Genomic DNA, 23652 nt, shown 5'->3' on the forward strand with positions numbered 1-23652 from the left:
AAATCTGATTGGAGGATAACATCTAACAGAGTACATGATTATATTTGTTGGGAAGCAATAACCGAACTTATTTATTTGGTCAGAAATTAACAAAGTTGTCCTCAACCTATTTTTGATTGCGATTGTTTATTTCTTTTTTTCTTTCTGTGGGTAGAAGAAACTACTGGGTTAATCTGATCTGTAAAACTATATCATTTTCATAATTAGGAGCACTAGTCAGAATTGATTATTTTCATTGAAATATTATACGTAAATAAATAAAAAAAGATTCTTGACTTTAGATTTATTACTTTAATTTGACCAAACGATTCTCATTTCAATGTATATTATTTGACCAAAGGGAAAAAAAAAGATTCATATGATAAATACGGAATCATCCATCAGTGGATAATATAACATCGGAAAAGGAGAAAAACATTTGCAAAATGATCCCTCATGTTTAGATTTATTTTGGTTATAGCCATTCTATGAATCTAGACACAATCACAGCAAAGGAAAGTAAAATACCAAATAAGTTGAGTGTGTATCCCATTTTAATTATCCTGTTTGTAGATGTATTCCCATAATTAGTTAATTTTTGTTATAAACTAGGCAAGTTTGTCTAATTTTCAAATCTTTGACTTATAACCACGATCTTTAATGCTGCATTACTTAAAATAGGATTTAGCATCCCCACAACATCTTCTTTAGTTATCACAAAAGATTCACAAATAATAGAGAAAACGTAATAAATAGAGGGACGTAACTGGTAAAAAAAAGACGAAACCTGGTTTGGGTTCACAATCCCAGCAAAGTGTGTTGTTATAAATATAACTCTATCAACATCACATCACATCACACGGTGCAAAAACTAACGCTTCAACGCTTGAATTCTTATCTTCTTCACTCCTCAGCCGTGCAGCCACAAGCAGACCTCCACCGACCATCGTCTTCAGTGACTGTAGCCACCACCGTCGCTTCCTAGGAGAAGAGGTTATAAACAACGCTTCTCTCTGTCTCGATTCGATATACTTTGATCATCCATCTGTTTTTTTCTTCTTCTTATCTTCTGTATGTACACAAATCGAAGAATATGGTATCGCATTCATAATTTTGCAAACGAATTTATCAGATCCGTAGATTTCTCCACGATTTTTGTTTTTCTATATGTTTTGTCGCGATTACAACGCGTTTTGTTTTTGTTGTCCTAGTAATTAATTAATTATGCACGTAAGGATAATATCGAATTAAAACAAATCATCCATGTTCGTCAATTCTGTTTCTTGGTGGCGTTATGGAGATATCAAATCATATGGTTATTAAAAGTTATCATTGTTGAGATTTTACTTGGCAGATAAGTCATCTTTTTCTTGTTTTACTGATTCTCATATTTTCATCAATATGACTCAGATCATATATATATATATATTTTTTTTTCTAGTTTTTTTTGTAATTTTGTTTATTGATTCTCTTTACCCGGTTAAACTCAGACTGAAACTTGATGAAACCGGAGAAGACGACAATGGGAGAGGAGGACATGGATATATATACACAAGATGGAACTCTTGACATTTACAAGAAACCAGCAAACAAGAAGAAGACAGGAACCTGGAAAGCTTGCAGATTCATTCTCGGTAATGTTTCAAGACCTTAGACTCTTGGTGGTAAAGTGAAGCTTATACCAAAACATTTTGATTTTGATTGTATCTACTATGTTCAACTGGCATGCAGGTACTGAGTGCTGTGAAAGATTGGCTTACTATGGAATGAGTACTAACCTCGTGAACTATCTCGAGAAACAAATGAATATGGAAAACGTCACTGCAACCACCAGTGTCAGTAACTGGTCTGGAACATGTTACGCTACGCCTTTGATCGGTGCTTTTATTGCCGATGCTTATCTTGGCCGATACTGGACCATTTCTACCTTCGTCGTCATCTACATTGCCGTAAATCTATAACATGACAAAATATTTCATCAAGTTTTCTTAATTCATCACATAATCTTTAAACTGTTTGCTCTGTTAATTTAGGGAATGACGCTGTTGACCATGTCCGCTTCTGTTCCTGGTCTAACACCAACCTGCAACGGAGACAAATGTCACGCAACCTCAGCTCAAACCGCGCTTACATTTATAGCGCTTTACTTGATCGCACTCGGGACAGGAGGGATCAAGCCTTGTGTCTCGTCCTTTGGTGCTGATCAGTTTGATGATACTGATGAAGAAGAGAAAGAGTCTAAAAGCTCTTTCTTTAACTGGTTCTACTTTGTAATCAACGTTGGTGCGATGATTGCTTCCTCTGTTCTCGTTTGGATTCAGATGAATGTTGGTTGGGGTTGGGGTTTAGGCATTCCCACCGTCGCAATGGCTATCGCCGTCGTATTTTTCTTTGCTGGAAGCAAGTTCTATAGGCTGCAGAAACCAGGAGGAAGTCCCCTCACAAGAATGCTTCAAGTCATTGTGGCTTCTTGCAGGAAATCTAAAGTGAGAGTCCCAGAAGATGAATCTCTTCTTTATGAGAACCAAGACGCCGAAAGCAGTATCCGAGGAAGCCGGAAACTCGAGCACACCAAAATATTAACGTAAGGCACAAGCTTGGTTGTTAGTGTCAACCAAGTCCAGTCTGTAATTGTGTTGGTGGTTTAACTTTTGATAAACTTAAAAATCATTTCAGGTTCTTTGATAAAGCAGCAGTGGAGACAGAGAGTGACAACAAAGCAGCAGCTACGTCGTCCTGGAAGCTATGCACAGTGACACAAGTAGAAGAGCTCAAAGCACTGATCCGTCTCTTACCGATTTGGGCCACAGGGATTGTCTTTGCTGCGGTTTATAGCCAAATGGGCACTGTGTTTGTACTACAAGGCAACACGATGGACCAACACATGGGACCTAACTTCAAAATCCCCTCCGCATCGCTCTCCTTATTCGACACGCTTAGTGTCCTCTTTTGGACACCCGTCTATGACCAGCTAATCGTTCCCCTTGCCCGGAAATACACAGGTCACGAACGCGGATTCACGCAGCTTCAACGGATGGGAATCGGCCTTGTAATCTCTATCTTCTCTATGATCTCTGCGGGAATCCTCGAGGTCATAAGGTTAAGCTATGTTCGAACACACAATCTTTACAATGAGGAGACTGTCCCGATGACGATATTCTGGCAAGTGCCGCAGTATTTTTTTGTGGGTTGCGCAGAGGTTTTCACTTTCATAGGTCAGCTTGAGTTCTTCTATGATCAAGCTCCTGATGCTATGAGGAGTCTCTGCTCAGCTTTGTCGCTCACAACGGTTGCATTTGGGAATTATCTGAGCACATTGCTGGTGACAGTGGTGACTAATGTCACGAGATCGGGTGGAAGACCTGGATGGATCGCCAAAAATCTCAACAATGGTCATCTTGATTACTTCTTTTGGCTATTAGCTGGTTTGAGTTTCTTGAATTTCTTGGTCTACCTTTGGATTGCTAAATGGTACACTTACAAGAAAGCGACAGGGCATGCGCTTTGATGATTCAAAAAAACATCAAATGTTTTATAGAGAGAAATCTCGTACTCCATTTTTTCTTCTTCATGGTTTCATTCTGAATCGCCTGTTTGATAATTTCTTTACTTCTTTCTTACTAAAACATATTTACAGGTATTTATTATAATAGATTCTTTTGTTCCAGTCGCCGAGATTGATTTATTTTACACTGACCAACTAGAATAGTACTGACGAATCTATGACCAAACGCTCTGAGACTCAAATGCAAGCTTTCAAAAATTCACAGGATTAAACAGAGTAAAGATAGTGGACAATGAAAACACAAAAGTTGGCTGATTTTGAAAAGAAACTGAAGAAGCAAGCAAATAAAAAAAAGGCAGCAACAAGGAGGTTGAGGCTACAAAGAACATATAACTTGATTAATAGACCCAAGTTTGAAACTTAACACTTGGGTTTGATACGTCAAGCTACTTTTACATTTGCTTTTGCATCGTAAAACAACAGATCTCAGTGATGTTTATTCAAACCACCAAGACCAATGTGTGTCATCCAGATGCTTGTGCTGCTCACGCAAAAACCAATCGTATTTGAAAACCGGAGTTGTCTGTTATGATTGTTTAAGCTACTTCAAGATTCAATACTGATAATACAGAAGGGCTCGAACTCAGACTTAGCTGTAGTTGCTTAAAATTAAGAGAAAAGGATAGTAATGCAGGTTGATTTTTGATGCTAAGCACGAGAAATAAGCTCAGCTGGCCAGGGCCTATAAAGATAATAGTGTTAACTCACCTAATTAATCCTGAGTCACGATCCATACCTTAAGCTAAACTAGCAAGAGATAATACATAACCTTCTCTCAGACATTTCGCCGAACACTTACATTGCATCACCCACATTTCAAGCTTTTACACTATCCATACCTTTCTCTGTTTATTAATCTTCTGCTAGTTGCATTCTTGCAACGGAATCAGGCCGAGGAACACAACAATCATAAGTCGGAGAATGTGGTGAAAGACGACGGCGGAGTGAGATGAGAGCTATAGCTCAAAAGTTCCGAGTACTGTACTTAGGTTTTGAGGGGGTTTATATCACACATTCGAAATTGACCCGTTTCAATTTTGGTCTGAATAACTCCGGTTAAGTAGAGATAACCAATTTATTCACAAAGAAAATTGAGACAACCCCAAACCAAAACCTCACATTGCTCCCAATAATTAAAAAAGAAGAGGGACAATTTGGTCAATACAGCCTCATAACCCTCCTGGCTATAGAGTGGCCGTGACTATTTGCTCGAGCCGCCGTCTTCTCCCACCCACCACCACCGCCTCCGCCGCCACTCCCACCACCTGTTCTCCAGCTCGGTGTCAAATAAAACCTCAACATACCGTTCTCTCCATCCTTTGACGAGTACCTCGAACTCTTATTCCTTGAGGATCCTCCGCCGGAGCTTCGCCAGCTCACATTGCTGTTACTCCTCCTCATCTTCGGTCCTCCTTCTCCGTTCCTCATCTCCGGCCACGATTCCGATGTGGACCTCTCAACCATTCCGGCACTGTTCGATCTGCTATACCTATCTTCTTCTTCATCGTCTTTGTTAACACCTTTCCTGTATATAAACCCTAGAATGCTCCATTTCCCCCACCGTCTCGATTTCTTCTCGCCGTTTTGATTCCCTTTGTTCTCCTCTGTTTCCATGGAGTTTGATTCTATCGGTGTCGCCGGAGATACCTTCGAATTCGACACCGATTTGACATCGTCTAGCTCCGTCGCAATTTTTCTAATTGAATTGGATCTGTCGAGGCTCTTACGTCGCCGTGACGACGGAGCTTCAGTGTAGTAGTCTCGCGTTTGATTCGATCCGCCTGGGATTATGATTATCGGATCCGATTCACCGTCAGTCGGATTAATCGACGGTTCTTGTATTGGAATCTGCATGTCTGATCGATTCGCCGGAGCGTTTTCTACCACTGATAACATCGATGGCGGCGGAGGAACTCTAACCGCCGTCGTTCTGCCGATCAAGTGACCATCCCACGATGCTCTTGGCTCGTCGATCGAGTAGCGTGAATCGTCCATCGAAATCCGACCGATGTCGACGGAGAATCTCCCGGCGTCAAGCGAGAACCTCGGGTCCGTGTCGCTGGATCTCCGGCCATATCCGATCTCGGACTGTGGCCGTCCTCCTCCGCCGTCTCCACCGCTTCTCGGCTTTTTAACCTTCTGCTTCTGCCTCCATTTCTGAAGCTTCTTGCTGAAAACAGAGGCCGCCGAGAAGAAACTCCCGGCGAAGTCTTTCACCGACGGTTTCTTTGTCTGTGAGCAGAGATCCATGTAATCCTTCATCGGCTTCAATTCCTCTTCTTCCTCGACAATTTCGTCGGAATCTTTCACGATCTCAGCGTGGCCACCATCTTCTGCTACCTCCTCAATTTCAGTTTCTTCGTTAACTTCTAAAACAGTCTCGCTCACGCTAGACTTCCTAGTCTCGTCCTCGATTCTACCGACGGTGTCAGCTTCTTTGGTTGGAACGTCACGGAGTCTGACGTCACAAGACCGACGTTGCGGCTCAAACGCACTAGGGATCCCCTCGTTGTTCTTCGCTGAAAACGACTTAGTACGCCGGAGCTCCGGGAAGAAACCGGGTCGGACCCGACCGTTCCCATTGGAGGGGTTGTTGTTAGTACCACTGGAGGAAGGCTTGAAGAGAGCTTTCAAGGCCGCGGCGGAGATAGTGGGAGGTTTGCGGGAGGAAGACGGAGGCGGAGCGGCGTTGTGATCTAAGACGGAGAGGCGGTCGCATAGACAGGAAGGACAGAAACCGGAGAAGCGTTCGTCTGGGTGGAGATCACATGATGTTGATAAGCGATGCGGTTGAGGCGGCGGAATAATTTCGTCGGCGACGGAAGCTTGGTCGGCGGAGAGATTCATGAGAAGAAACGATGAGTAATCCTCCTATCTTGTCTCTGGATTATATCATCACTGTCTTGTCTGCTGAATTGCTTAGAGAGAGAGAGAAACTAGAGAAGAGTGTGTTATGTCTGAAACTTCTTTCGTCTGTTACCAACGGACATTGAAAGAGAAAGGAGATGAAGTGAAAACAAAAATTATTATTATAGAAAATCCAAAAATCCCACAATTTAATATTATTATTAAAATTAAAAATTACATTGGGCTTTGGAGAAAAAATGAATTGGGCAGGTGTCATATAAAATCTGCCCTAATGTATTATAAGGTATCAATTGAGTCTGACAATATTAATATATAAGAATAATGGTTTGTGATTTTTTTCATGGGTTGATCGATCTCTCTGCCATTCTGATTTTATGTTCTTTGAGAATTACTATTAACTTCTTCTTTTTTTCTTTTCTTTTTTTCTTTTTTGTCCTTTGATGCCTGGTTGGTATATATATTTTTGTGATAACCTTTTCTTATTTACAAAAAAAAAAAAAATGTAATACGGATGACCAGATCATTCTAGTGAAACGTATAAGATTATAACAACTTAAGTACGTACTTTAAAGTTGACAAGAATTAAAGAGTGATTCAGAACGAACATACATCAGCTATCAACTCTTAATCAATTTCTTTTTAACATTAATGAATTATCAAAACGTTTTATAACAAAATAAATAAATAAATAAAAAGAAGTGTGTGTATTTATTGATTAGTTATAAATGCTGACAATATACAACAACACGTGTGTGTGCTGATACTAATACGTTTTGCATCAACGTGAATGCCTATTTGCATGTAGTTGTCGCGGTCCAAATATATACGGTTTTGTATGTAATACCTAATTGCAATAATAGTATGTTCTATAGCAACGACACAAACCACCAATTACGTCTTAATTTTAGCTGAAATTATATAAATGATTTCATTTTTTTACCCTTTTACGATTTCTTTTGTCTTATGAGGCAAAAGTGGTTTTTTCAGGCTTTGTCCTAACCCCAAAGTCGTATATAGTTTTAAAAACCTAACTAAGCTAAGTTCCAAGCTCCTTTTGAAAAGCAAACATGCGCTATTATATATAATTAATCTCTAATGTAAATTAAAATCCCAAATGCTGAGTGGATGTCAATGAGTTTTTTAATATGTCGGCTAAGCTTAGAGGATGAAGGTTATAGCATATGGGTAGGTTTAAGACGTAAAACTATAGTTGTTACATTTTCTATTAGAAATAACAAAGAGGGGAAAAAGATATACTTTGGCTTTTCAAAGATTCCAACTTTAAAGAGCCAAGAAAAAGCAGAAAAGAAAAAAGCAATTCACGCCATCAAATCTTGTAAGTATATATATTTTTTTCTATATTCACAACATTTTCTACGAATTTTTTTAATTAGCCAACAATTCATTTAATCTTTAAAAAAAAATTTCAAATTATATAACTAAACAAAGTATGAAATATACTATATTCAGCCCTGTGTAAAAAAATATCTGTTTCGTACGTGTGAGTGAGGAGAAGAGTAAATTATCACCACCCACGTAGTATTTCATAATTTTAGTGACTCTGATATTATTGTCGTTCCAAGTAGTAATTAATATTGATCATCCATATTTAACCTAAACGCAATCAGTGCAACTAATGTGGGCTTTTATATATTTATATTTTCGCCAATCAACTAAAGCTCTTTTTAGTCTTTCCTAATTCCTAAACAGTCATATATACTCTAATATCATGATTTTAGAAAAGGGAACTTTAAGCAAGATCACACAACCACAACAAAAAAAAATTGTGATCAGAGAAATATAAATCAACTATATAGTATACTACTTCATAGTTATTTTAACGTTATATAAAATACTAATATTTTTGGTTGGGTTTATAATGATTGGTGATTAATCATGAAAAATTACTACAATGATTAGCTTTTCACATTTTTGAAATTTTATACGGGGGTCGCAATAATTAATATAAACATGGTAAAAAGTTTCTTTAATATCTCAGTTTCTTCAACCTCATAATGTGAAATAATGGTGTCTTGCAAATATTGCTATGTATCATTATGCTTCATTATTACAGAATCCATATACTATTTTGAAACCAAATTTTTTTTCTCTCACAGCCATACACACTTATACAGTAATGATTCCACATGTTTGCTGCTATGTCAATTAATTTTCACTAGATCTCAATAGACTAATATAACCCATTTATCAATTTAAAAAAAACAAAAGTTGCAGACATTTGAACTTGTTGCTGAATACACCAATGTAGAGTGAAGGAATCCCAATAAAGAGACTGTGAACTGTTTGTTCTGTGAGCATTATACTCAAAAAGCCAATACAAAAAAAAAAGGAAGGGAAAGAAAAAACACACACAAAGATGACAAATCTCTAAGCTTTTACTATATTAAGAACCTTTTTGTTTCTCTGTCTCTTTTTGTACACATTATACATTTGGGTTATGAGACATGTGATATGCAGATGACTTAACATTTGGTCCAGTTCAAATCAGTTTGGTTTCCGTATCGATTTTTGGCACGGTTTTGACTCGGTTCAGATTGGGTTTAATCGAATTACAAGTTAGAACCGATACGACAGCGTTTAAGAAACACAAAAATACTTGAAACTTCCAAACCACGAGTTTAACAGTATACAAAAAGTTCAAACTAGCCTACACTTACTCCTGCCCAAAGCCATCACGGTTCTCTTGTTGCCACCCAAAATTTTGACCATCTCTACCTCGACTACCCTGCTGCTGGTTCGTGTGAGGCGGTGCCATTCCCGAATTCCATGACGGAGGAGGATAAGATCCTTGGAAGTTCGGATTCATCATTGGTGTAGGCGGGTACCCGAGCAATGAACCTTGTTCTGATCCGCCACTCTCTGTTCTTGTCATCTCATAAGGAGCACCGTTATAGAACTGCTGAGATGATCCATCATTTGATGGATAAGACGGAAAGCCAAACTGCTGTGGTAAACCTTGGTTTTGATTCATTGGAATGGGCAAGCTGGGCGGTTGCATAAGATTCATAGGCTGGTAGTCCGGGAACCGGATTCCTGGTTTAGGACTAGCAGTCTCGAATCCCGGAGGGCGAGAGTTATCGCTATCTGCAGGGTAATTCTGGACTTGACCAAATCCAGATGGTGATTTTGTCATTGAGGCCGACCTATTTAGTAACGGTTGTTCACGGGGTTGTTGCTGCTGGGATCTTAAGGGACCTCGCAATGTTGATTCTGAAGCTGAAGACTGATGCTTTGTACTCTGAACATCTGAGTCGTTACCATCTTCTTTTTCTGCATCAGCTTGTAATAGGCTTCCGTGGAGGTCATGGACATGAGCTTCAAAGTCAAGTTTCTTCAGGAAAGATCTAAGACAATGAGGAGCTGCACAGATGAAGATTCCTTCCATCATTTTGATCGTCTGTATCTTTTGAATCCGTTCATCACATCTGTCCCATAACATAGACACACATACACATGAGACAGCAAGTATTCAGTTTGATAGTTCCACTATAATCGCATCGCCTAGTAAATCTCTACAAGGAGCTCTGTGGAATGGATTACCAAAGCATCTAATGAAATGCTTCCATGTCTCTTAACTTACCAATTCAAGAACACAAGCCTACTTCAAAGTATAGCTCTTTGTAGATTACACCACAGATTAGACTGTACTAAATGAAGCATTGTTAGAGCAAAGTAAAAGATGCTTACAGATAGCAGATGGAATCACTACGAGCACATTCAAGACAAAAGGCATGATCACAAGGAATCTGCAAAACGAAACAACACAAAGTTTTCAATCCCCCAAAAAAAAAAAACCCTAGCCAAATCACAAACCCAGAGGGACACTAAGCTTACCAGACGACCATAGATTGCAATGGGGAAATCGCAACGGACGCAGAAGTGAACTCTCTCGCCTAACTGGCGGCGTGAACGGCGACCAACGGGCTTGATAACGGTGGTTGGAGTAACGGAACCGATTCCTTTGGCTACAGGAAGATCGGCGAGGACGAGATGGTCGGGACAGGCAACAGTCACAGTTTCCGTCGGAGAAGGCCTCGCTCCGCTTCCAATCTCCGTCGGCGAATCCCTCCTTAGCCGAATTTGAAGCATTGTCGCTGTAATTTCAAAGGAACAGAAACAAAATCACACGAACGGAACCCTAAGAAATACAAAATCAAAAGAAAGAAGAGGAATCATCAAAGCATCTCTTCTTACAAATTCAAGTCGGAGATTCGGATTTCAGATCTCTTTACTTGAGTTCTTCTCAAAGATCACGCCGGAGGCGTAAACGGCGAAGCAAACTTGTTATGTTTTGGGGGCAACGGAAGGGGAAACGATATTTTCTGATTAATTTGTTTTTTCTTTAATCTATAAATATAATTAATTCACAGGGAAGAACCTTCCGGTCGAGAAAGAGGGTTTCAGTTTGAAACACTGTTTTTACGTGAGCGTTCAAAATTAGGGATATTGAACAAAACTGATGATAAGCCTATAACACAGCTCAAATCATGATCAACTAAACCAAGATCTTTGAGTCTTAAGTCGTCGGTTATGATAAATGAAGACTTGCCTCTAGTAAATACTCCGTGGACAGCATTTTGCATGCTGTCTTCAAACTGCTCATATTCTGAGAAACTTATCTCCTCATTCATCACCTCTCCATATTTACATATGGACGTGTCAAAGTTACTGCACATTCTACAAAGACCGAAGTATTGGCACCCAAAGCACTTGAAGAAATCAGTAGGGTCTCTGTTAGGCTTAAGGCTTCTGTATTGAGCTTCCCTAATGTTCTTTGGATAAATCAACATTTGCTTACAAGCTTCAGTCTCAAAATCATCAATCTTCATGTCCACAACACTTCTATGAAGGTTGCTAATACATCCAATAGAAACTGGACCAGAGTTTTGATGCTTTTCAAGCAATCTGACGATTGTTCCCATCGGCAATGTCAAAAAGCTGAAGAGCACTTGAACAAAATCTTTACCAGCTTCAGCTAGAACGACCTTATTTTTCTCTTCATCAATGATAAGTCTCAAACTAACCTTTGGTTCCTTAGAACTCTGAGCCATTATTGTAGATCAAACGAATGAAAACCTAGGAACAAAACCAACCCCTTTCTCCTTGACTCACAATTACAAAACACCTACCAAGCACTTAATTTAAATTCAGTTTCACATGATAAGGAAATGGGAATAATACGAGAAATCTTATTGTATCTTTTAGAGATACTATCTAGGATTCTTTAGTAACTATCTTTCCTAGCTTGTAAATAAATTCCTTGAAACAAGTTTATCCCCATCACAAAACATATGTATTGCTTTGTTTAAGATAACAAGACTGCTAATGAAAAGGATTCAAAGTCTGTCTTGAAAACATCAATCTTTGTTCAGCTAAGGTTCAAGTCTACAGAAACCAAAGGAAAACTAGCAAAAACAGAAAAGATAGAACAATGTGGAGTTTAAATAGTTGAAGATCATGGATTAAACAATGTCTTTTCAGATCATAATAAAGAAGCAACAGCAACTGAATCTCATAGGACCCTCTCTCAGTTCCTTCAAGTCTCTACCTTGATCTTCTTCGCAATCAAATTCCAAAAAGCAGAGTTCAAAGCAGAGGATGTCAACAAGGAAGCTCTCATCAGACTCATTGCCTGATTTTAGAGACACAGTTAGACAAGAAAGCAAGGGAGAGAGCAAGTAAATTGTATAACTTGAGAAATAAAAACGTAACCTCAGCTTCACGGATGCTAATTACTTGCACCTCCAGATCATCTGCCTGAATCTTCAACTTCTTCAGAAGGCAAATAGATGTACTCAACGAATTCCTAGGTGTGATGATCAGATCATCAGTAACTGTAAACCTTGTTCCTCTCTTCATAAACCCACTATCATTCTCTGAATGATCTTTACAAAGAGATCTTGGATCAATCAAAGTCACAGGAATTAGTTTGTCCTTTCGATAGAGCAGAGTCTGGTCAGGATCTGTGGTCAAACTATAGTCCGGTTGACGAGGATTGGAATTCCGGTAACGGTAGTAAACTGGTGGTTCTTCAGTGGTGATATGAGGCAACTGCTTCTGACATTTATAGTAATAAGGAAGCACACATTTGGAAGCTGTATCAACAACACTCAACTCTTTGAAGCTTCTGCTCAAATTTCCAATGCATCCTAAAGAGCTATCACATAAAAATTGCAGAGGGACAGCCAGAAAAGTGAAGAGAAGGTCAACAAAGTCTTCTCCACATTCAACATATAAAATCTTCATGTCCTGCTTCCTTACAATTGCATCCAATTCAAAAGTAAATTCTGGTTTTTCATCATCTGTTTTCACCTTCACACCTGGACTCAAAAGCTTGTGTATGTTGTACACATTATCTGGACTTTGCTTCTTCAAGAAAGTGCTAGTCAAGGGAGTATTTGAAAAGAACATATACTCCAGAAGAGTCAAAATCTATTTAACAGCCCCAAAAAAAACACAGTGAGTTCCATAGAAGCTAAAAAAAATTGTATTTTAAATACCATACACCATAATACTATACTACTATGCATAGTAGACGAGATGTTACTTACAAAAAAAAAAAAAAAAAATACCTCTGCGAGACCAATATGAAGAAACCGTTCAGCAAGCTTACTAACATCAGAACATCCAAGACGATTAAGCGTTTCCAAGACAAGACCAGTAGAACCAACAGAGACAAGAAAGTCGTCGGTGATGATGAATGAAGACCTGCCTTTGACAAACACTCCATCAACACCATTATGTATGCTACCTCCTGCTGCTGCTACTTGATCTTCTTCAGATAATTCAATTTCCTGGTCCATCAACTCTCCACATACACACTCAAAGCCGCTAAAGTTAGTGCACAAGTTGCAGGCTGAGAACATGCAGCACTTAAAGTACTTGAGATCATCAGTAGGGTTTATGTTGAGCTTAAGCCTTTTGCACTGGATCTCCTTTACACTCCTTGGGTTAAGCAATATCTGCTGACAAGCTTCAGTCTCGAAATTCTCAATGCCTACGTCCGCAACGCTTTTGTAGAGGTTGCTAAAACAACCAAGCTCACATTTTCGATGCTTCTCGATCAATCTGACAATGGTGCCCATTGGCAGTGTCAGAAGACTGAAGAGTACATCCACAAAATCTCTACCAGCCTCAGCCAGAAAGACCTTGTTCTTCTCTTCATCAACTAAAAGTCTCAAAGTAAACTTGGGATCTTCTGAAACTTCAGCCATCAATATCAACGAGAAAAAGCAAAACTAGATTAATAAGAAAATAAAAAGGCAAGGACACTCCTAAAAACACAAGTTGGATCTAACACTCATATATATAGTCAAGAGCCAAAACACTTTGAGTCACCCAAGAGCCACTATAAAGCAAACCTTTGAACTTCCCCCTTGATTCGGATTCGGAATTTATGAGAGAGTCATTTGTTAATAATCTATTTACTTTTCTTCTCTTGTCCCAAAGAGATATTAGTAACACTTATCAAAACTTTTGGGAACTAGTGATTCAATAAAGTCAAAATCTATCCTTCAATCATCTCCATGAATACAGATGAACTGATATGTTGTAAAGTTATACAGAGAATCTGTTCGAGACTTGGAAAAGGAGAAAAAAAAAAGGTTTGAATTTATAAAACTGAGAGAGACTGAACCTGTGATTCGTCTCCCTCCTGTAATTTTTTTAAAACTAAACTGGCACAAGTTTTCTGATGTCTTTAAAGATAACCCCTGATACTTACTTAACTTGTAATTATACCCCTTTTATCAAACTAATTTCAACGTCTTGCCCAAAAAAAAAAAAAATAGCAATACGAGAAGTAGCTAAATTGAAAAGATTGATTATACAGAGTAGATGTCCAAAACACTAATATTGTAACTGAAACAGCCAGATGCTTAATCAGAAGATTAGACAAAGTCTATGTCCCAAAAAACAAACTAATATAGTAGCTGAAACAATTAGATGCTAAACAAAAGATTCCCTAGTGATCAAATCTAGCTAGAACCTGAACTACCAGTTTGAACATTGCTTCTCAAATCTCGGTCTCAATTTTGGGCTTCTTGAAAAACCGGCTTTGAGGATCACTTGTTGAAGCTGATTCTATAGCTAACAGACCACTGCTTAAGGCAGAGGATGTCGCCATTGAAGCTCCCAATAATCGGATGACCTGCAAATGCATATATAGGGGATGTTATAAGGTAATATGTACGTTGAAATCAAAATCAAACAAGAATCTTTGACAAGCATTTACCTCTTCTTTGGTTATATTGATCACTCGGATTTCTACATCATCCAGTCGGGTCTGTTTCTCCTTTAAGAATCCAATGGTTGAGGTTGAGTTAGAAGGAGTAATGATCAGATCATCTGTCACCATAAACTTTGTCCCTCTCTTCACAAATCCACTTGATTCAGCAGTGTCATTGCCTTCGGTTTTTGGATCTATCGAAGTCACCGGCACGAGTTTATCCCAGTCGTACACAAGTCGCTTACCAGAGTTTTCAGACAAACAGTACTCTCTGAAATGATCCACAGAGAAGGATACAAAACGGTAATAAGTTGGTGGCTGATGGGTAGTGACAACCTCATTTAGCAGCTGCTTCTGACACTTGTAGTAATGAGGAAGAACACATTTAAAAGCTGAAGCTTCTCGTCCGGAATCAACACTCAAATCCTTAAAGCTTTTGCACAAGTTTCCAATGCATCCAAGGACGATTCCGGTGCCCGAGGTTTCCCATACAGATTCCAGAGGCATAGCAAGAAAAGAGAAAAGAAGATCAACAAAGTCTTCACCACATTCAACATATAGAATGTTCCCTTCCTCCTTCCTAACATATGCATTGAGCGTTATCGTTTGATCGGCTTTTGTTTCCTCTCTATCTTCACTGAGAGGATGACTCGGCGTTTTATAAGTTCTCTTCACACCATGTGGGCTTTTCTTTTTCAGAAATGTATCACTTAATGGGGTATCCGATGTGAACAAACACTCCAGCAAAGTCACTACCTAATAAATTACACCGAGAAAACTGGCTTAAGAACATGAAGGGTTAAGGTCTAGTAGTAGGAGAAAAAGAAGAATACCTCTTGGAGATTAACCTCGAGAATCATCTCAACCAACTTATTGCAATCTGCATAGCCAAGATCTTTAAGAACATTAAGTGTTAACACAACAGAGTTAACTTGCACTTTCAAATCATCAGTGATTATGAATGAAGTATGACCACCCCTCACGAATACTCCAGCTTCAGAACCATTTGCTACACTTGTTCCGCCTCCTTCTCTTTGAAACTGGATCACTTCATCCATCAAATTCCCACAGCTACACCTCGAGGTATTGAAATTGCTATACAATTTGCTACATTGTCCGCTTCGCACAAACATAGGGCACATGAAACACTTGGTAGCCTCGGAATCATCTATCCTCAGCTTAACCTTTTGACATTTCTCCTGACTCAAACTCCCCGGATACAAAAGCATTTGCTTGCAAGCTTCAGTACTGAAATGCTTCATGCCCATACTCCCAACACTTCCATAGATGTTATTGAAACAACCTATGGGTATAGACCGTGACTTCTGATGCATCTCCAGCAATCTGACGATTGTTCCCATAGGCAAAGTGGAAAAGCTAAAGAGTATATCTACGAAATCTTTACCGGCCTCAGCGAATACAACTTTGTTTTTCTCTTCATCTATGAGTAGTTTCAAGTTTATCACCGAGTTCTCCAAATCATTTGACATGTCTCGACTGCAGATTGATAAATTTCAAAAACATGCAGTACCCAAAATCAGAGATAAAATTCGCATTGGAAAAGTTAAAAAAGGTAACATTTTTACACTTTCAGAGCAATAAACAATAGGAACAGTACCCAGAAAACGAACAAGGCGGGTTCTGTTTATATACGCAATGGGGTAAACAATGGACACAAATCTGAGAAGAAGATAGAATAATTTCGCCAAACAAGAAAGGATTTTTATTCGCTTAGAGACAGCGTTGTAGATTCTCGAGAAAATCCAAGAAAACAAACGAAGCGACGAACACATTAAACAAAACGAGAAGATGGTACCTTTTTAGCAAAACCTCCTCCTCTATGGTTATGGGTTGACAGTGATTTAGGCTCCGATTCTTCTCTCTCGGTTCGACTTTAGGGTTTCAGGTTTCTAAACAGTGAACAGAGGAAACTAGCGGGAACATGAAAGGTTTTCCTTTTTCTTCTTTGGTCAACGAAAAAGTTTTCCTTTTTTCTTTTTTCCTCTTCGATATTAGTTAGGCTTTTCTTGAAAGCATTTATTTGGGCCTTACCTTAATGGGCCATCTAAAAACGGATCGTTGAGAGCCACAAAAACGGCGTCGCTTTACTTTCGCTATTCTCTCAAGAGTCAAGAGTAGGAGAGGAGGAGGACCTATGATGTTTTATGACATTACCAGAAAATTCAAAGTGAAGAAGAAACCAAAATTGAGCTTTCAAAGTTTCCATTTTTTATTTGCTCAATCGAAATCAAATTGAGTCTCTCTCTGTCAACCTGAAAAAAATGGTTGTTCACCGGATAATACCTTCCAGAATCTCCCGCGTAAAAGACCCTCTCACTCGATGTAAACCTCTCAAAACCTTGACCACATCTTCATCACCTTCTCTCGAATTCGAACCCTCTTCTTCTTCGTCTTCTTCTTCGGATTCTGATTCAGTGGAGAGGATATGTTTCAGTTTGAAGCAAGGTAGTAATAATGTGGCTTCTATGAGAAACCACCTGATTCGGCTAAACCCTTTAGCCGTCGTTGAGGTTTTGTACCGTTGCCGCAATGATTTATGTCTAGCTCAAAGGTTCGTGGATCAATTAGGGTTTAATTTTACGAATTTCAAGCATACGTCTTTGTCTTTAAGCGCAATGATTCATATCCTGGTGAGAAGTGGGAGATTGTCGGATGCTCAGGGTTGTGTTCTTAGGATGATTAGGAGGAGTGGTGTTTCTAGGGTAGAGATTGTGAATGCTTTGGTTTCAACGTATAGTAATTGTGGTTCCAATGATTCGGTTTTCGATTTGTTGATTAGGACTTATGTACAGGCTAGAAAGCTTAGAGAAGCACATGAGGCTTTTTCATTGCTTAGAAGCAAAGGTTATACGGTTTCTATCGATGCTTGTAATGCTCTTATCGGGAGCTTGGTGAGGATCGGGTGGGTTGAATTGGCTTGGGGGGTTTATCAGGAAATTTCTCGGAGTGGCGTTGGTATTAATGTTTTTACTCTCAATATCATGGTTAATGCTTTGTGCAAAGATGGGAAAATGGAAAAAATTGGAACTTTTTTATCACAAGTGAAAGAGAAGGGAGTTTATCCGGATATTGTTACATACAATACATTGATTAGCGCCTACTCTAGTAAAGGTCTTATGGAAGAGGCATTTGAGTTGATGGATGCTATGCCGAGCAAAGGGTTTAGTCCTGGTGTTTATACTTTTAATACTGTGATAAATGGACTGTGTAAGCATGGGAGATACGAGAGAGCCAAGGAAGTTTTCGCTGAGATGTTAAGATCTGGGTTAAGTCCTGACTCCACTACCTACAGATCGTTGCTGATGGAGGCATGTAAGAAGGGAGATGCTGTCGAAACGGAGAAGATTTTCAGTGATATGAGATGTAGGGATATTGTTCCGGATTTGGTTTGTTTTAGCTCGGTAATGAGTCTTTCTGCTAGGAGTGGAAATCTCGACAAGGCATTAGTGTATTTTCACAGTGTGAAGGACGCTGGTCTGAGTCCTGACAATGTGATCTACACCATTCTTATCCAAGGGTATTGTAAAAAAGGTATGATTTCTGAAGCTATGAATTTGAGAAATGATATGCTTCGGCAGGGTTGTGCTATGGATGTTGTTACCTACAACACCATTTTGCATGGGTTATGCAAACAGAAAATGTTGCGTGAAGCGGATAAGTTGTTCAATGAAATGACCGAAAGGGGTTTATTTCCAGATTCTTACACTTTAACCATACTGATTGATGGACATTGTAAGCTCGGAAATCTGCAAAATGCAATGGAGCTTTTCAAAAAGATGAAGGAAAAGAGAATCAAACTCGATGTTGTGACGTACAACACGCTGTTAGATGGGTTTGGTAAGGTAGGCGATATCGACACAGCAAAAGAGATATGGGCAGATATGGTATCAAGAGAGATACTTCCCACTCCAATATCGTACAGCATTATGGTCAACGCGCTGTGCAGTAAAGGCCATCTCTCTGAGGCATTCCGAGTTTGGGATGAAATGACTAGTAAAAGTATAAAGCCAACGGTTATGATTTGTAACTCTATGATAAAGGGATATTGCCGATCTGGTAATGCCTCAGATGGAGAAAGCTTTTTGGAGAAGATGATCTCAGAAGGTTTTGTGCCAGATTGCATCAGTTACAACACATTGATATACGGTTTTGTCAAAGAAGAAAACATGAGCAAAGCTTTTGGTTTGGTGAAGAAGATGGAGGAGAAGCAAGGAGGATTAGTACCTGATGTATTTACATACAACACGATCTTACATGGGTTTTGTAGACAAAATCAAATGAAAGAAGCAGAGGTTGTGCTAAGGAAGATGATCGAAAGAGGTATAGAACCTGATAGGTCAACGTATACATCTCTGATAAATGGATTTGTGTCTCAAGATAACTTAACAGAGGCATTCCGGTTTCACGATGAGATGTTGCAGAGAGGATTCTCTCCTGATGATCAATTTTGAATCAGTTCTTTTTTCTTTTTTTTTTGTAATTTTGCTGAGTTACTCTACTGAGCCTATATATGAGTTATATTTTGGACAAAAGGACCAAAGATAGTGTTACTGCAGAAGAAGCTCAAGGAACTTGTTTTTTTTGAATAGCAAAACATTGTTGTACTGTACATATATATATATTTTAATTCGATGCACAAGCTATTTTGCCTACTCGTATCCGTAGTACAACATATGTAAGATATGGTTTTACATATTAAACTGAAAAGGTGATAATAGAAAATGGGCGGCGGCTACAACGACGTGTCGGTGATGACGGTGGAGACGGAGAAGAAGAACAACAACTCCGTACGCGTTTGTTTTATCAGACGTGAGTTGTATAGCAGACAAAACATATTCTAGTTCTACGTATCAAACAATATTTAATTAAAAAAAAACAAAGAGTTTTTCAAAAATACTTTTGGAATTTCGTCCTACTTTGAAAATTCAGATTCATTGAAGGATTTTAAAGCAGTCAAATGCATATGAGAATATTTTAAGTATATAGCTTTATCCGACATCCCTACATGAAAATATATATACATTAACTTTTTTTTGGTTGAAGGGATTGAAACAAATAATTATTGAATTGTTTTAAGAATTTTTGGGATATAGTTATACGGTCGGTATATATGAGTTTTATCAACAATGATGTATCTATTGACGATGCATATAAATATGTATTAGAGAGACAACGAAAAATTAAAACGAATAAATTTAAGAATTTGCCAACCCTAACAACAAAAAACCATCCCCCAACTACGAACCTTCAGTTTTCAGGTGTAGGTGAGACTTGACTGTTGAGAGACATTTGACTTCCCCCAAAAACACTTAACATAACATAACGAGGTCGATTGGTAACGACTGTTACTTGTGGCTGTAGAGAATTTGGCTGTATATGTTTTGGCTGTAGAAAATTTTACTGTTAAAATCTGATTGGTAATGAACAGCTTTTAAAGTTATGTATGTTATTTTTATTATTATTATTTTATATTTCTAATAAATATACATTATATCATAAATGAATTTATAAAATAAACGTATTATTGAAATGGATCTTAAAAGAACAAGAAAAAAATGAGAGTAATTAATTTATAAAAATAAAATATATAAAATATATTTATAAACTTGTGAAAAGGTTTTAAATGTAACGAGAATATGAAAAATAAATCTTTTTAATTGATTAAATTTAAAGTCAGGTTTTTGACGCTTTAAGAAAAATGAGAAAACAAAGAAGGAAAAAATAGAAATGACTTTTAATGGTTTAAAAAAAAATAAAAGCAAAAAATGTTGATTGGCAAATTAATTACTGTTAAGGCTTTAAAACCATTTTAAAGTTTTAAAAGTCATCACCAATCGCCCTCAAAATGGAGAGACTTCCACCTAAATGGCGCGTGGCCCCCCACTCGAAATCGAAACCTCCTTCGTTCTATGTATCGATATATACTGTGTTTTTTTACATATATACGTACATACATAGCTCACACGTGTGAGTCTCTGATACAATCGCTTCCATAGAATAGAATATTAGAATGGGTCAATTTTGAGTCTCGCAAGTCCATTTTTAAAAAGCGTGTTGTTGTTATGTATCTATGATGTCGAGTGTCGACCAAAAGACCAAAAGACCAAAAGACTAAGACCATCTCATTGGTGGTTCTTAACACAAATTGCTTTATATATTGAGTCTCGTCCCTTTTGAGTTTTGACGTCACCGTAGTTAGAACTTCACTTCATCTTCTGTGCTTTTATTATATATGTACAAAAATAAAAAACATTTCTTTTGTAGTGAGAACAAGAGAATTTACTTGAGACTTGAGAGAAGGTGGAAAAATCACGTTTCGGAGTGTTCTTCTATGGTCTTGACTCTTGAGACCAGAACTTAACAATGTTAGACTAATCTTCCACTAAACTATAATTTAATGGTCTTTGACTACGACTAGCTATTCGTCCATTATCGGAGATTAACCTTTGAAAATGTAAAAACAGAAGAAGTATATAAATCGAGTTCAGAAGTAAAAAATAACAAAAAAAAATGTGAGTGATACTCAAAAGTTTCGTCGTCATAATGATATTTTATTAACTTTGATGGAATTCTAACGGTTATCAAACTAAGTGGGGGGGGGGTTTACATGTCTTCTTGAGATGTGTCTCTATTTGTTTATCGAGAATCTTGTAACTGCCACGTCCCCGTATTTAGTTCGTACATGGTTTTGGGATCAATGATCTCTCTTGGTTATTTATATTCGTGCATTTAGTTTTTTTTTTTTTTTTTGGGTACAGTAGCAGTTGAATAGTATTAATTATTCGGTATGGGGTATCATATTAATCAAGATCGTCTAAGTGAAAAAGGACGTAGGAAGAGGACAAAGCTATTCGGGAAATCGAGTAACGTTCGAATTTATCCTAAAGACCTTTTTCACTTTTTATACTCATAAATACTTACATATAAAAAAAAGGCCATCATTGTAAACTTTTGTTATATTGTTTTCACTTGTATACAGTAAAACCTCTATGAATTAATACTCGATAAATTAATAATTTCTATAAATTAATAAATTTATCCGGTCCCAAGTTGGGACCAGTGTAATTTTAGACATATTTCGATAAAATAATAAGATAATAATTTTTTTGAAAATCCTTTGTAAATATATGGTCCCAATAATATTATAAATTAATAATTAGGTAAAATTTTCAAAATATATGTATATATAGACACATTAGTTTTGTTAGAGTTTATTTCTAATATTTACTATATTAAAAATTGTTAGCATTCTCTTTCAAGACATAATAATTATTACTTTCTTTGTAATTGATTATATAAAATACTAATTATTATGATTAAATCTCATTTTTAAATATTTTTTCTGTAAAAAACTTTCAAATTGGGAAAATCTCTCTATAAATTAATAATTATTAATTTATCGATAAATTAATACCTCTATAAATTAATAGATTTTCATGGTCCCAACATTATTAATTTATAGAGGTTTTACTGTATTTTGTTTGTCTTTAATGTAAGTTTCTTACCCATATTTTCTCCGATCGATTTTTGTTTAAGGGATCAATATATAACGTTTACCTCTCTTCAGAGAAAGATTATGATATATATAAATGTCACTATATATTATGACTGTATACGAAAAGAAACCCTAATTACTATTTAATTATTTAGCTGCCTACACGTGATCTCTATAGCGTATTATGATGAATTCATTTATTTTTTCTACTACGTTCTTAGAAAGGAAAAGATAAATGCGTGATAAGTAATGTGACGGGCTAACTAATTGTTGAGTAAAGTTACAAAATTAACTAAGCTACTCATGTTTTTATTTCAACTTCATGATAAATTAAGACAATTGACTTCATGATAAACACACTTTGCTATTTTAATGTCTAGTGTTATTTATGGGAATTGGTCCGTCTCCACGTAAACTAGTCTAGTGAGTATTGTTTTATATAACACTTAAAACCTAAAATAAGAAAGTTGACATAACTGTTCCATTTTAAAAAATCACGATATCCCATACTTATTTTGGAATGGCTTTGAATACTTCAGTTTAAGCCGATTTTGGATATACACAAACTGTGCACTTCTCAGATTTACAACTCAAATAGAAAAAAACTAAATTAAAACTATTAACAGATTATATTATAATATATATCTATATATATATATATAACCTTTCAATATGTTAGATATATATCTTATCTAAAAATACGGTTTACGGAATCCAACAAAAGAAGAAGAAGAGTGGTTATGAGTGGAAAGGATAATAGCATTTTTTATGATTTGATTTTTTAGTTGTAAGGTGATTTACTTATATAGATATATTGCAAAATATTAATATAATGATATTATTTTAGGTTATCAACATTTATTTTTTCACTGAATCTAGATATTTATCAAATATGAATTACAAAGATTTCAGTTTTAAATGAAAAACTGTTTGTTACTTGCAATTTTATAAAACTAACTATATACTGATCTTTCGACTACGTGCATATAATTGACTTATGCATATATTTATTGCAATAATAAAAACCAAAATCTAAAAATAGTATTCTACGTGTCTATACTCTATTAGTTACTACTAGTTAGACTATTTTAATGCAATGAAGTATTAACCCATCCAATATCTTTAAAATATAGATAGATGATATTTATTTAAAATAAGAAATCAGTAATTATCAATACACTTCGAGACGTTATCAAAAAAAAAATTAAAACACTATCTTGACAGTTATTTTTATTAATTTATAATTGTTCTCAAATATGTAGATCAAGATTATAAATTGATTAAGAGATATAACATAAATATATAATTAGAAGAAAACAAATCCAACACAAAAAAAAAAAGTGAAAATTTCTTAGAACTTGAATAGCAAATTTCGTACTTATAACCAAATGATCAGTAACCATGCTTTTACTTACATGTGAATTAAAAGTAGCATAAAAGGACTTTTCTAATAGACAAAATAAAAACGACTTTTTT

The 23652-nt window shown here is 36.9% G+C and overlaps 7 protein-coding genes across 7 annotated transcripts; 2 read left to right on the forward strand and 5 right to left on the reverse strand.

Annotated features, from left to right (window-relative positions):
• Positions 1-807: 807 nt before the first annotated feature.
• LOC17883402 (protein NRT1/ PTR FAMILY 8.2) lies at positions 808-3646 on the forward strand. Its single transcript, XM_006287305.2, has 5 exons — positions 808-972; positions 1470-1613; positions 1711-1928; positions 2013-2563; positions 2656-3646. Exons 2-5 carry the CDS (start codon positions 1481-1483, stop codon positions 3485-3487), a joined length of 1734 nt encoding a protein of 577 aa, XP_006287367.1. The 5' UTR covers positions 808-972; positions 1470-1480; the 3' UTR covers positions 3488-3646.
• Positions 3647-3854: 208 nt separating this feature from the next.
• LOC17882402 (UPF0503 protein At3g09070, chloroplastic) lies at positions 3855-6591 on the reverse strand. The gene has a single exon (XM_006287329.2). It carries the CDS (start codon positions 6389-6391, stop codon positions 4703-4705), a length of 1689 nt encoding a protein of 562 aa, XP_006287391.1. The 5' UTR covers positions 6392-6591; the 3' UTR covers positions 3855-4702.
• A 2376-nt stretch (positions 6592-8967) lies between these two features.
• Positions 8968-10734, reverse strand: LOC17884084 (E3 ubiquitin-protein ligase ZNF645). Its single transcript, XM_006287950.2, has 4 exons — positions 10628-10734; positions 10268-10527; positions 10121-10179; positions 8968-9858 (listed from the first exon to the last, which is right to left on the reverse strand). Exons 2-4 carry the CDS (start codon positions 10520-10522, stop codon positions 9087-9089), a joined length of 1086 nt encoding a protein of 361 aa, XP_006288012.1. The 5' UTR covers positions 10523-10527; positions 10628-10734; the 3' UTR covers positions 8968-9086.
• A 99-nt stretch (positions 10735-10833) lies between these two features.
• LOC111830220 lies at positions 10834-11484 on the reverse strand. Its single transcript, XM_023781826.1, has one exon. It carries the CDS (start codon positions 11482-11484, stop codon positions 10834-10836), a length of 651 nt encoding a protein of 216 aa, XP_023637594.1.
• Positions 11485-11759: 275 nt separating this feature from the next.
• Positions 11760-13665, reverse strand: LOC17883751. Its single transcript, XM_006287563.2, has 3 exons — positions 13006-13665; positions 12146-12865; positions 11760-12065 (listed from the first exon to the last, which is right to left on the reverse strand). The coding sequence occupies exons 1-3, from the start codon at positions 13645-13647 to the stop codon at positions 11970-11972; spliced, it is 1458 nt and encodes a 485-aa protein (XP_006287625.1). The 5' UTR covers positions 13648-13665; the 3' UTR covers positions 11760-11969.
• A 605-nt stretch (positions 13666-14270) lies between these two features.
• LOC17882118 lies at positions 14271-16582 on the reverse strand. The gene is made up of 4 exons (XM_006289353.2): positions 16477-16582; positions 15494-16157; positions 14667-15416; positions 14271-14582 (listed from the first exon to the last, which is right to left on the reverse strand). Exons 2-4 carry the CDS (start codon positions 16148-16150, stop codon positions 14448-14450), a joined length of 1542 nt encoding a protein of 513 aa, XP_006289415.1. The 5' UTR covers positions 16151-16157; positions 16477-16582; the 3' UTR covers positions 14271-14447.
• A 284-nt stretch (positions 16583-16866) lies between these two features.
• Positions 16867-19306, forward strand: LOC17883158 (pentatricopeptide repeat-containing protein At5g01110). The gene has a single exon (XM_006287086.2). It carries the CDS (start codon positions 16943-16945, stop codon positions 19130-19132), a length of 2190 nt encoding a protein of 729 aa, XP_006287148.1. The 5' UTR covers positions 16867-16942; the 3' UTR covers positions 19133-19306.
• Positions 19307-23652: the final 4346 nt, after the last annotated feature.

Source organism: Capsella rubella, unplaced genomic scaffold, assembly GCF_000375325.1.
Source record: "Capsella rubella cultivar Monte Gargano unplaced genomic scaffold, Caprub1_0 scaffold_6, whole genome shotgun sequence".
In the NCBI taxonomy this organism is placed as follows: domain Eukaryota; kingdom Viridiplantae; phylum Streptophyta; class Magnoliopsida; order Brassicales; family Brassicaceae; genus Capsella; species Capsella rubella.

Bases quoted from the DNA above. Each gene is read 5' to 3' on its own strand.
- LOC17883402 (XM_006287305.2), top strand. From the start codon at position 1,481: ATGAAACCGGAGAAGACGACAATGGGAGAGGAGGACATGGATATATAT. The intron at 1,614-1,710 runs GTAATGTTTCAA...ACTGGCATGCAG, and splicing joins AGCTTGCAGATTCATTCTCG to GTACTGAGTGCTGTGAAAGA. The intron at 1,929-2,012 runs GTAAATCTATAA...CTGTTAATTTAG, and splicing joins TCGTCGTCATCTACATTGCC to GGAATGACGCTGTTGACCAT.
- LOC17882402 (XM_006287329.2), bottom strand. From the start codon at position 6,391: ATGAATCTCTCCGCCGACCAAGCTTCCGTCGCCGACGAAATTATTCCG.
- LOC17884084 (XM_006287950.2), bottom strand. From the start codon at position 10,522: ATGCTTCAAATTCGGCTAAGGAGGGATTCGCCGACGGAGATTGGAAGC. The intron at 10,180-10,267 runs GTAAGCTTAGTG...TTCGTTTTGCAG, and splicing joins TTGCAATCTATGGTCGTCTG to ATTCCTTGTGATCATGCCTT. The intron at 9,859-10,120 runs GTAAGCATCTTT...GTTATGGGACAG, and splicing joins AGTGATTCCATCTGCTATCT to ATGTGATGAACGGATTCAAA.
- LOC111830220 (XM_023781826.1), bottom strand. From the start codon at position 11,484: ATGGCTCAGAGTTCTAAGGAACCAAAGGTTAGTTTGAGACTTATCATT.
- LOC17883751 (XM_006287563.2), bottom strand. From the start codon at position 13,647: ATGGCTGAAGTTTCAGAAGATCCCAAGTTTACTTTGAGACTTTTAGTT. The intron at 12,866-13,005 runs GTATTTTTTTTT...GCTGTTAAATAG, and splicing joins TTCATATTGGTCTCGCAGAG to ATTTTGACTCTTCTGGAGTA. The intron at 12,066-12,145 runs GTTACGTTTTTA...CTCTAAAATCAG, and splicing joins TTAGCATCCGTGAAGCTGAG to GCAATGAGTCTGATGAGAGC.
- LOC17882118 (XM_006289353.2), bottom strand. From the start codon at position 16,150: ATGTCAAATGATTTGGAGAACTCGGTGATAAACTTGAAACTACTCATA. The intron at 15,417-15,493 runs GTATTCTTCTTT...GTAATTTATTAG, and splicing joins TCGAGGTTAATCTCCAAGAG to GTAGTGACTTTGCTGGAGTG. The intron at 14,583-14,666 runs GTAAATGCTTGT...ATGCATTTGCAG, and splicing joins TCAATATAACCAAAGAAGAG to GTCATCCGATTATTGGGAGC.
- LOC17883158 (XM_006287086.2), top strand. From the start codon at position 16,943: ATGGTTGTTCACCGGATAATACCTTCCAGAATCTCCCGCGTAAAAGAC.